We start from the raw sequence: 12,567 nt of genomic DNA on the forward strand, positions 1-12,567 counted from the left end.
TCTATAACCCAGCACACTCCACACATAACACATTTACCTCTTCACTAACTCTAAGTTCAGACTTTTATTACATAGTAATTTCCTCTTCTTACTGAAGGCTTCCTTTGGCATCACTATCCTTCCTTTTATTTCCATTGTGCTCCTCCAGTCCTGTTACTATTTATGTAGGCATCTGAAAGTAGTATGTTAACATATCACAAACATATGACATTAAAATTTATTATTATGTTGTACCTTAAATCTGTTCTGCCCTGTTGGAGGTTCACCGTACGGTACACCTTGAAAGGAATAATATTTCTTATTACTTAAAACTGTTGTTTTTTTTAATCCTTTTATAAAACCAGTAGAAATTTTCAGTATCTGTTCAGTCATTTCAATCATCTATAAAAATAAAGACAGAATAAGCTACTCTAAATAGTTATTGGAAAAAATAGTCAAGAACATGTTACATCATGAACAATTAACAAAATAAAACAGCTAAATAAGAAATCTTGGTAATTAATCACCAGCAGTAAAATTTAGGAGAATAAATAAGAAACAATGGCATAAAAATAATGCAAAAAAGTTAAATTTAAAAATCATTAAAAATTCAATTATGCAACTGTACATAAAAGTTTATTTAAAATATTAAATATTTTATAGTCATTCTTACTTACTTATTTTACCTTTAGATAGTTTTACTAGTATTTATAAATAATGATTAAATTTTTATAACAAAATCTTTACAATGGCTTATGCTTATTGTGTGTATTTTTTTACAAGGAATATCTCTAAAGTAAAGACCGCTGGAAATTTCTCACCCTAAGGTTGGCGAACCTGTATCGTTCATGGCCACACTAGTAATGTACATACTGCATTGTTGTCTGTATGTCATCAAATTGTAGTACCTTTGATTACATGCGAGTTATTATGTCATAAAATCAATAGGAAAAATTGATGTTGCCACCAAATGAGAAATATGTGGAGTCATTTTTTTTAAATCATCAAAACATTAAGCCAGCTGAAATTCATAGGCAGTTGGTTGCTGTGTATGGTGATAATGTAATGAATGAAAGAAACATCTGAAAATGGTGTGAAAGATTTAGAAATAAAAGAATTAGTGTGTATGATGAACGTTTGGGGAGGCCCTCGATAATCATTAAGGACTTGTTGAAACACGTTGATAATGAAATCAGAAAATATCGTCGCTCAATGATTTCGACCTAGCCCTTCTTCTTTTTCCTGATGTTTCAAGAGCTGTTATTGGTGGTCGCATTGTTTATGACCATTTAGGCTTCAGAAAGGTTTGTGCACATTGGGTGCCACACGCCCTAATGGAACGTCACAAAAATATCCGAATGGGATCTGCTTTGGAATTTTTGATGCACTACACAGAAAATGGTAATGAGTTCCTAAATTCAATTGTTACTGGCAATGAAACATGAATTTTGTATTACATACCAGACAGAAAACAGCAGTTAAGTGAAAAGCATCATCCTCAATCAACAACCAGACCAACAAAGGTCAAGCCCACAGCCATTTGGACGCAAACTGATAGCTACAGTCTTTTGGGATCGGTTTGGCATACTGCTGATTGATTTCATGCCACATGGAATGACTATAAATGCAGAAGCCTATGTAAGTTGTGGCGCGCCATCAAAATCGGCAACATGGGCGGCTGACCGACAGCATTGTCCTCCTGCACGATAATGCATGTCTACATGTTGCGGGTGCAAGATGTGATTTACTGTAAACATTTGGATAGGAAATTTATGATCATCCACCATATAGTCTGAACTTAGCTCCTTGTGATTACCATTTTTGTGAGAAAATGAAAGAATTTTTGAATAGTAAGCAATTCACAGGTGATGATGAATTTAAAAATGCTGTTAATCAGTGTCTTAATGGACTGATGGCAGAAGAATACGACAAGGATATATTGAAACTGGTGTACTGCTACAATAAATATCCTAATCCATGTGGGGTTATATAGAGTAGTATAAGGTATGTAGTTGAAGAGAAATAAAAAAATATTTATAAAGTTTTCAAAAATGTTTTTACACTTAAACTGTCTTTACTTTAGAGATAACATAAACAATATATACACAAAATGATTGCAGCTTCATTTTTCAGTGAACTCTTTAATTTCTTCCACTTTTTATTCCATATGATGCCATTGTTTTGGATAAAATACTTCCATTTGTTACAAAATTATTTGTTTCCTAAAATAATCCCCTAACGATCTCCAGTAAGAGACTATTTACAAGAATTTGTCAACTGGCTGAAAGGGCAGAATGAAAAAGAATAGCCCTAAAGTTGGAAATTTTTCTTGAAGAGAATGTTACAGGCATCAGAAGAGATATTTACAAAATAATTATTGAAATAACTTGAAACGCTTTAAAATAACAGAAATAAGCTCACCTCTAACAACAATTTTTATTTAATTTTCTTTTTTTTTACAAAGATTTAAATTCCAACATATTGAGACTTTCTTATCACTAGTGTAGATCTTATTTCTGAAATGTAATTCTTAGCATTTTCTTATAGACAGATCAGCACCTTTAAAATTAAGCTAAAAAATCAGGACTATCAATTTTTTTTTCAAGACATCAAGTATTTTTAACCATTATATAGAATTAAAAGAGCTGCAGTAAACTAAAATTTATGTGCAGGGTGCTTATACTTTTAGAGAGGGTTTACATGATTTAGTATTTTAAACAAGAAATTATAACATAAATTACATCTCATTTGGATGACCCAGAAATATATATATGTAAGACCCAAATTCAAATCAATCAATAAAAAAAAATTATGAAAATTTTCTTATTCTATTCTTCATATTATAAGGTTTGAAAGGCAATTAAATATTTGTATTCTAGAGCTTCATGATAAATTTAAACATAATCAAAATGTACACTAGCAGATTTTTAGCAATATTGTCTATTTGAGTTTAGAAAAAAGAACTAATTACTGAAGCTGGGAATCCAGACCTTCTTTTTTATTAGCGATGTGCACAGACTAAAACAAACAAAAAACCTATTTATGGGTTGAACTGAAAAACTTATTTTTCTTTAAATCAATACAAATTGCTAATGTATTGCTAATACATGGTTATCTTTCGCCAATCAAACAGAAATACACTTACAAATAGAAACATCATTAACCATAAAACATTAACCAGCTACAGTGGTGGCACCCTTCTACAGTTAATACTACTGCAAGTTACTTTACTGCATAGGAGCTGGATAATTACTTTCAAAGATCTTTTGGAAATAAGATTTACACATAATTTTGAAAGTAAGTCATTAATCATTTTTAAAAAGTTTTATTATGCTGTAGGGAATTTAATGAGGGAAGACAATTGTTAGAATATGAAAGATTAGAAGCAGACACATGATGATGTCATATATAAAAACTACAATGGAAATGAAAGAATAACATAAATGGAAAGAAAGAGTACGTGTCAAACTACTGATGATGTTTATTAAATATAACAGAAAGAAGCTGAACATTTTAAAATTCAATACAATTTACAGTTACAGTACATGTATTCCATAACAATAGCATATTTCAGTTAAATAAACAAAATTACATTAAATTCTTAACTTTAGTTTTTGGCACAAATGTAACATAAATTAATTAATTTTGTAAATATAAAATAAAGTGTATCACGAAGTTCTCCAGACTTTCACAATCTATTCTTCTCATGAAAATAGTGGAAAAATTGATGTAAACATATATCCTAAAATGCTTCATCTGCGAGTAATGGCTTGTGAAAGATTTCACGTCCAAGCATCATATTCACATCAGATTTTTTTCACAAGTCTTCATATTGTTCAGATTTTCTTTAAGTGCGAAAGCATAACTTGTTTGCCAATTTTATTACTAAATTTTTCCATCAAATTGTTCGCGCCTTTTCTTTCTGTACAATTATGTGCAGCAACATAGATTAATTTAATAAAATTTGACAATCTTTTAAAATTTCAACAAAACTCATCCGATCTGAAGGAATTAATTAATTTGCCTTCCTCACTGGCCATGATGACTGTTCTTTTTCATAGACGACGACAAAACAACTGAACTCAGTTAACTCAAATGACAATAAAGGTTTGGGTGAGTTGTGCCACATTGAGTGAGTTGTGGCAACTGATTACATCATTTTATAAATCAATCACGATACAAAATATAAATAAATGAAGGCAACACTTTATACAATTGAGTATTTACTTTAAGTGAGTACTTAAATGTTTATTAAGCATTTTCAAGTGAACACTTACCTTAAAAGTAACCGTTTATTCGCTCTAAACCTACTACATACTTAAAAACAAACACAATACTCAGAAGAGAATATTTGTAAGTCATTACTCACTATGACTACTGTTTTTTATTCACTAGGCCTAGTAATGCTCATTGTTGACCAGCTGTCAACATTTTATTGCCAACTTAGAAATAATTATTTTGTAATAATTTACTGTATTTCTGTGATTAATAAAAAAATTATTATCAAAGTAATATTTAATAATTTATTTTTATTTTAAAATTGTGTAATTCCAGGTTTTTTTAATAGTAAATTTTGTTTTTACAAATTTTTCACATCACCAAAAAATTGGTTTTTGTTTACATTAAATAAATATTTTTCTGGCAAATAGTAATGTACTGTTTCTAAATAAAAATCAAACTTTTCTAGTTTATCTTTGCTTTACTTATCTTACACTAATTTGTTCAGGATTAAATTCTCTACAAATTTTGTTTAATAGTTTTACGTGTTTATTACTCACTTAACAAAGTAATTGTAAATCAAACATAAAAAACACTGTTTTCACCCCAGATTTCTCAAAACTACTGCAAATATGGTTCTGGGACATATTTGATTTGATTTTTCAGGTTAAAACCATAAAATCACTAATTTTGTTACTTAATAAACGTCATTAAATGTCACTACAACCTCATTTTACCAGCTGAAATCCGAACGAAATCTTTCAGTAGCCATAACTCACAAACGAAGCATTTTATGACATATGTTTATATGAACTATTTCCATTATTTATATCCACAAGTATAAGTTATGAAACCTATTCTATTACGAAAGGAGACCTTAATGATGCACTATGTGTGTATGTGTATGTTCAGTTGTGTAAAGCCTACTCACACTATGGATGTGTACAGAATGTAATTAAGTATAGTATTGAATGTAATTTCTATCATATTTAGATGAAATAAATTACTTACATTAACAAGCGATTGGCAAATGTATATACTAATTCACTGAAATGGTTACAATAAGGAAAACAGTACATCAATATTCTCAGAGACGGATTTACAAATGTGCCGCCTATAAGCTGAACGACCGGCCGCCGCCGTGCAGCCATTACCGCCTTCATAAATTTGCCGCCGTAGGCTATAGCATAGCAGCCTATTTAGAAATCCGCCACTGATTATTCTACATCAATTTACCCAGTATGTGTTAGTTAATGTATAAAATTTAAACCAAATGTATATACAATTTACCACAACAAATTATATCCTAAAATAATAAAATCGAATTCTTGCTATTCCACACAGCAACGATCCCTTGGAAAAGATTTTAAAATATCAACCACTTAAACAAACAACCTTATCAAAAAAATCCTGTCTTACTGTAATATAATCACATTTTCTGTTTAAATAAATAATATTAATAATCTTAAAATATTTAAAGTATCATTCAAAGCATTGTTACAGCATAATAATTAATACTAACCTACACGTACTACAGAAAATAAATATCATCAGTAATACGACCACTGTACAACACGTATTGAAGAAATGTAAATAACACTGGTCTTGAAGCGATCACGTGTTAACAGCTGTTTTAGTGAACTGTCAGCTCGGCGTAGTTGAGGTCAATGAAAAGGATCAATTGTGTTGATATATTATCTTATCGCTTCTGTAAGTTTATCAGAGCACGCTGTTTGTAATTTTTTTTAATTAGAGATGTATTTTTTGGAGGCCTTGAAATAACAGCGACAAGAGATATTTAGCATTTATTTCTAGTCGGGTTTATTTGCAGGTTATGCCGCGTATTTAATTTTAAGTAACTTATAATTTTTAAGTATGACTAATTATTTTGGAACGTCTCGTTTTAGGTTTATATCTAAAGGTTTTAACTGTAGAAGTGTGATTAATGCGTACGAAGAACAATTTAGAATTGGACCGGCACATTTTGGTGGTCGTCGTATGTCATATTATTATGACGAGGGTGACAAAGAAACGCCTATCGGTAGGACTCTTAGGATTTTAAAGCGCTCGTTTGGCGAAGTGAAAGAATATTTAGATGATCCGGACCGTCGTTATGCCAAAAAAAAAATATTTCCTTCCTACTGCGACATTTTGGTGATTGGAGGTGGTGCCATCGGATCATCTATATCTTATTGGTTAAAACAGCGTGCTCTTGATGGCCTTAGAGTAGTGGTTGTGGATAAAGACTCAACGGTAAATAATACAGTAATTAATAACAGTCTGCAGGTAGTGTATATATTGTATTCATGCCTGTTATAATTTGATTTTTGTTTACCTTAAACATATTTATTTAATTGCACAGTTGAACAAGGCTTAGAGCTTGTTTACTATTTATCTAAGAAACCTTTGTTTTTTCTAACCATTTTCCATTAATAAAGTTGTTAGTAGGCAAATATTAAAAAATATGTCTTGCCAAAACCTAAATTTATTGTAAATATCAGATTCCTTTTCCAGTTTTGTTCCAGTCAGCTTATGATCTGACTTATATCATTTCTCTATATATAACTTGTGGCATGTACTATCTACATCAAAATTCTGCAATTTCTGATGTAATATGTACCCCTGCCCCATTTAATTAGTTAATGTTCTCATTTGTGTTGAATTTCATTTTTACTTTGTAATGTTTTTTTTTTAAATTTCTATCCTAGCTGAAAATACATATTGTTTATTACTTCTTTCATTTTTGTTACAGATTAATGTTTTCAGCCAAAATAATTTATCAACCATAAATATTTTTGTACCTAGATTGTTAGTTCACATTGTATAGTTATTTGGGATAAATAAGGTGCCATTTTTAAAATATTGTGATTCTTGTATTTATGTTATGTATTGATTACTGGTACAGACATTTGCTTTGTTTTGTTTATATCTGTTATAGTTTTTATTTGATTACTTTATTAGTGTATAAAGTAAATTATAATACGGGACCGACAAAAACCTGATAAAATTATTTTAAGGTAATAGCAGTCTGTGAATGTTATGTACTAAAAATGTTTTTTACATTTTCGAAAATTAAATAAAAAGTAAAATATCAAGGAAACATTTTTGTTAATTTTTGCAAAAAACATTCTTCGGACATAGTGAAAACTGGCAAACAAAGACTGGCTGTACAAATCACAGCACAAAACTTTGTTTATTTTGGTTAAAGAATTAGGTTTCTAAGGGTAAATCATAACTGAGATATAATCTTTCTTGTAAATGATAATTATTTACCCCCAACCTCAATTTTAGGGATTGTAAATCATATATGGATATGAATTTTTGTAGCATAATTTCCATTTAGATACTAGTTCATTTTCAGGCCAGAACTGCAAAAGAATCCCAAAAATAAAAGAAAAAAAATGGGTTGACCTACCCCCGTAAAGTTTCTGTGAACTTGGATGGAAATAAGAAAAGTTATTTCAAAATCTAACAGTTGAAAAAAATTTAATTGAGAACTAATTATAAAAAAATTCATTTAAACCTTAAAAATAAATAAATGTTATAGTGTGCATATTCAAAAGTTAAAAAAATTGTTAAACCAAAAAAAAGTGTTACATAAACATATGCTTTTATTAATAAAGAGAAAAAGTTACAATAAAACACAAAAAAAAAGGTTAAACCCTGTTAAATAAATATTACATTTTCATGTAGAAAAAACTTATCAGTAGGTTGTAAAGTGATCCACGTCAAATTAGATCCAATAAACTAATTTACATGTTAAAACACATGAAAGTAGTTCATTTTTAATAGATAAACATTGTTAATATTTTTTTTTAAATTTACTTAAGCATATATGTTTTAATAATATTAGTAAAAAAAAACTGTTACAGTGAAATAAAAGAAACGTAAATATTGTAAGAAGTAACAATAAATGTTACACATTTTCATTGAGAAAGGAAATATAGTTAAACAATCAAGTTCTAAATCTGTTATAATTTTATCTTAATAAAAAAAATAAAATTGAAAATATTATTATTCTAATCATCATTATTTTCTTCATTATTGTCATAAATATCTGGAAAGATTTTTCTCAAGTTTTTTGATGTCTTCAGCTATCTGTAAAAGTTTCTAAATATTTCTGATATAAATGAAAGTATATGATATAAATATTATGAAAAAAGTATTATGATATAAATGAAAGTTCTTTTGGAAAAAAATAACTTTTTTCTCGACTTCATTATATGCTAAACCTAATGTAAATATACATCATATATATGATGTAAATATATGCTAAATCTGATGTGTCTGGGCCATGTAGGCACTCGACTGCAGACCTGTCCGCCCCACAGCAACCCTTCAGCTCATAGCCCCCCTTCAGCCTTCTTCAGTGACACACAGAAGGTCGAAGGGAGGCTATGAGTTGAAGGGTTGCTGTGCAGCAGACAGGGCTGTGGTCGAGTGTCTAGGGGGTCCCCTGTCCTTGTGAGGGTCGACTGGATGCAATGAAGCCATGGTCACTTCACTGGCACAGGCCCGTAGTTAAGTTCCCCTCTTCTGAAGCTTAGACTGTGGATGTCCTAGTAAGTACCTGGGAGTGTGCATGTCTGTGTACTGCAATTTGTTTGACAATTGTGTACGTTTGCTGTTTGCCTGTGAGGGCCAAATGAGTGTATGGGTGTAATTGTGCTTTGCCCTGTCTTAGTGTTGCTTGTGTTTTGTATCTTTGTGTTGAGTGTGTGATTGTATTGGTGTTTGTTTGTGTATTGATGTACTTTGATTGTGTGATCGGGTGTATCCCCCTTCCTGAAGTAATCCTGCATAAGCGGTTTCCAGGAGGGGTGGAGGTTTAGTCTGTAGTGCACAGGAACACATACACACCTAATAATATTTTCCAGAACATGTTGTGAGCCTGACACTGCCAAGGCACCCATAAATGGGGTTTCTCCACCTCTGAAAAAACCCTGATATAAAAACAATTCTCTTTCACCCTCTTCTTCAGAAATTCATCAAAAATTTTTCAACATAATGCAGGTGTACAAAAAATAGAATATCAGGGTTTTAAAGCTATTTAATATCTTAACTTAACTTACAGTAATGAATCACAAATAAAATTAAAGAGTAACTTAAAGATTTTTCACCCATGATGTGTGTCATGTGACCATCCAACCAGTAGAAGAGTCCATCCTATACTTTAACCTGTATGTCTGTCATAATGGAAGCTGCTTCAATCGTGTGCCTTCAGTCGGGTAGATCAGTAGATGGAGGAATGTACACAAATTTATAAAACCCGAATGGATAAAAATCAGATTGGGTGACTTTGACAGAAACAAGCTCTGTCATCAGGTCCATGTTGACTGGTCCAGCAATTGGACACAGAGTGAGAAGGTACATCAAGCTAACTTCAGCAAAAAAAAAAAAAAACAATCCTTAAACTTCCTCTCAGGATATCGCACAAAAAAATTTAATTTTGAGTAGCCCTTTTCACATTGTAAGAGTTCATGGGGAATTTTTAAACCCCAGACATGTATATTGTATGTGTTAACATTTCCACTAAGTTGAAATGTTGACACTATGATTATAGTGTCTTATATGATTATAGTGTCAAGAAAGTCATAGTGTCACTATGATTATAGTGTCAAGAAAGTCATCATCTTCATGCTACAATTTAATGTGAAATCAACCCTCACAACATAGTAGACATCAAAACCTGTAACAGTTGTAAACGGTATGGATGCATATGTAAACATTTCCTTAAAACATGCCAACTGTCAACACCAGCATTGCTAATTCATGGCTGGCTTACCTAACACATTTTTTATGACTATGCTGGAAAGATATCAACATTTTTGTCAAGACATCCTTAGTCATGTCGTACTCTTATCGGACATCAGTTTTAAACTGATTATGCTGTCAGTGAATGTTATTGTCTCAGAGGATCATAATTAAACTTTTTATGAAACACATGTTGAACTGTAACTACAGATTCATATTTAACAAACTGCATAATACAGAAGGTTTTTTGTTCTGGAGTAGCCATCTCTGCTAGTGGCGCTGTCATACAGAAAGATAGGGAATCAATCTACAACCATTCACACAACTAAAACTGTCCTTTTTGTTATTTAATTTTAACTAAATCAACACTGTACACCTCATCCAAGAGCTATTTTAGCAAATTAAAGCCCCAATACTGGTTTTTTTTTTTTTTACATCTGGTGCAATTTGATTTCTCTCTAGTTAACCTTTTGCCTCTCTTCACTAAATTTTCAGATTTGCCGTAGTCTATTTTTCAGTTGCTCAGAAAAAATCTTTTCATCTTGTTATTGTTGTTTCTTCTTGCTGGCAATTCTCAAGTTGAAGCAAATTGTGTTGATGTTGGTGCGCAGTACTTTTTTAAAACTTTTCAATCAGATAAGCCATCATTTTCTGAGTTTGACTTGAGATCATGTATTAGTAATTGATTTATTTTAAAAGCTTGTGAATTTTACAATACCACTATACACAGTTCTGAAGTTGCTGTTTCTACAGTTCTCTTCCCTGCATTTATCAATACATGTGTTCAATTGTTAGGGGAAGTGAGAGTAAATATTTATACACAGAATATGCAATTTCATTCCCAGCCCTTGTAGCAATACTCTCATCTCACATGAAACAATTATCTTGAATATTATCACATGAATGATTAAATACCCATAACTGACATTTGTAAAAGCACAGAAAACTTTAAAGATATGGTGTCAGAAGAATTGCAGATCTAATGTTATCATTTTCATTGAATATTCATTCTTTAATACCATTAGCTTTAGCATGTAAGCTCTGGAAAAATTTTCCTGATGAAAAGTCAATTCCTCCTTAATTAGGATTCTTTCAGTCTCAGTTTTACTAATATTTGTTTACATCTGTAGCTTGTCACATGTTTGATACATTCTTTATTTGGAGGTATAATTGATAATTTTATTTTGTGGAAGCCTCCCATTAATTTTATACATCACCCTCTCTATCCGTTTTCTTAAGTTCGTCATAAACAGATTGATAGTGTAGTACAAAAGGTCATTTTTTGAAGAATCTCTGTAAGTAGTATAGTTCTCGTATAATGGCAGTGATTGCAAATACTCGCAAGTAAACTTAAAGCGATCTTTAGAAGTTTTGTTCGTAAGAGCATGAACTTCTCTCATGTCTTACCAAATAATACCAGAGTAATGTCTTTTTTCTCTGTTATAACTTGTAATTATACTTTCATCAAATATTTAACAAACATTTTTCCCATATCTGAATGTTACAGCCATTTATTTACATTTTGCGATTCATAGGCATCTAACAGAAGTGCTGTAATCACAAGGTCTACTTGTTTATAACTTTTAATTCATTGAGACTTGCTAGGTGTACTGCTCTTTTTTTGTCATCATTGGTTGAATGCTAATGAATTATATTGCTGAACCTTCACTTGGGCATTTAATTCTACACCCATCCAATGGTATTAATTTCCTGGGTGATATACAGTCTTGCTATTTTTCATTATATTCTTCTCCATTTGTAATTACTTACCTATAATTTCTTTGTTGCCTTGTACTTCCCTTCATGACACATTTATTTCTTCTGATTTCCAAAGTAATTTTGAACCTTTTTTTAAATTTTCCAACCTGATGGCCAAAATCATAGAATCTTTAGTGTCAGCACAAATATTAGAATCCTTGGAATCTTGACCATGAATGATACCTTCCTCAGCTGAAGTGGTAAAATTAGTTGCTGTATATATGTATATAATAACTGATCTGATGTGGTGGTATGTCTATTCATCAAATCAGCAGATATATTCATGTTTGATCAACAATATTTGACCTAGTATAACGGGTGTCCCATATAAAACGCAGCCCAACCTTATATTGTAGGTATTGAAATAATAAAAAGGCATGTGTAAATGTAAATGTAATTGTTACTATTACCATACATTACCTTACATTTACAGTAAATTTTGGAAGTGGCCGCCATCTTCTTGAATACAAGCTGCAATTCTTTTTACAGCGTTTCTTGCAAATTTTTTCAAAGTTTGTGGCTGGATATTTAATACAGCTTGTTCAATATTGACTTTCAAGTGTTCGTGGTTTGTTGCTGTAGGCTTTTTCTTTGAGGTAACCCCATAGAAAAAAATCCGCCGCAGTCAAATCTGGAGATCTTGGTGGCCACAAGCCTGGACCGATAACCAAAGGATTCCTCAACAAAATCAGAAGTTGAACCTGCGTAGTGCGATGTCGCACAGTCATGTTGTAGCCAGCAGTGTCTGTCTTCCTCTTCCAAGAGTGCAATGAACTGAAATAAAATATCCTGATATCGTTCTGCATTAATGGTGTACTCGAAAAAAATAGGACCGATTATTTTCTTCCGCGATATCGC

General features: G+C 31.2%; 2 protein-coding genes across 5 annotated transcripts in view; one reads left to right on the forward strand and one right to left on the reverse strand.

Annotated features, from left to right (window-relative positions):
- Window positions 1–5,860, reverse strand: part of LOC142318792 (esterase FE4-like) — a 46,095-nt gene extending 40,235 nt beyond the window's left edge. The window contains exons 1-2 of one of the 3 annotated variants that reach the window (XM_075355274.1): window positions 5,720–5,860; window positions 235–381 (exon numbers count right to left, since the gene is read on the reverse strand). In XM_075355274.1, coding sequence (XP_075211389.1) covers window positions 235–381 — 147 coding nt within the window. In that variant the 5' untranslated portion in view covers window positions 5,720–5,860. Of the gene's footprint in view, window positions 1–234; window positions 382–5,208; window positions 5,357–5,487; window positions 5,668–5,719 lie in introns of those variants that run through there. The other 2 variants (XM_075355275.1, XM_075355276.1) reach the window with 2 other exon arrangements.
- A 212-nt stretch (window positions 5,861–6,072) lies between these two features.
- The window catches only part of LOC142318793 (FAD-dependent oxidoreductase domain-containing protein 1-like), a 56,655-nt gene continuing 50,160 nt past the window's right edge, over window positions 6,073–12,567 (forward strand). Inside the window, exon 1 of one of the 2 annotated variants that reach the window (XM_075355277.1) lies at window positions 6,073–6,483. In XM_075355277.1, the coding sequence (XP_075211392.1) occupies window positions 6,073–6,483 (411 nt within the window). The remainder of the gene's footprint in view (window positions 6,484–12,567) is intronic. The other variant, XM_075355278.1, reaches the window with a different exon arrangement.

This window comes from Lycorma delicatula, chromosome 2 (assembly GCF_047948215.1).
Source record: "Lycorma delicatula isolate Av1 chromosome 2, ASM4794821v1, whole genome shotgun sequence".
In the NCBI taxonomy this organism is placed as follows: domain Eukaryota; kingdom Metazoa; phylum Arthropoda; class Insecta; order Hemiptera; family Fulgoridae; genus Lycorma; species Lycorma delicatula.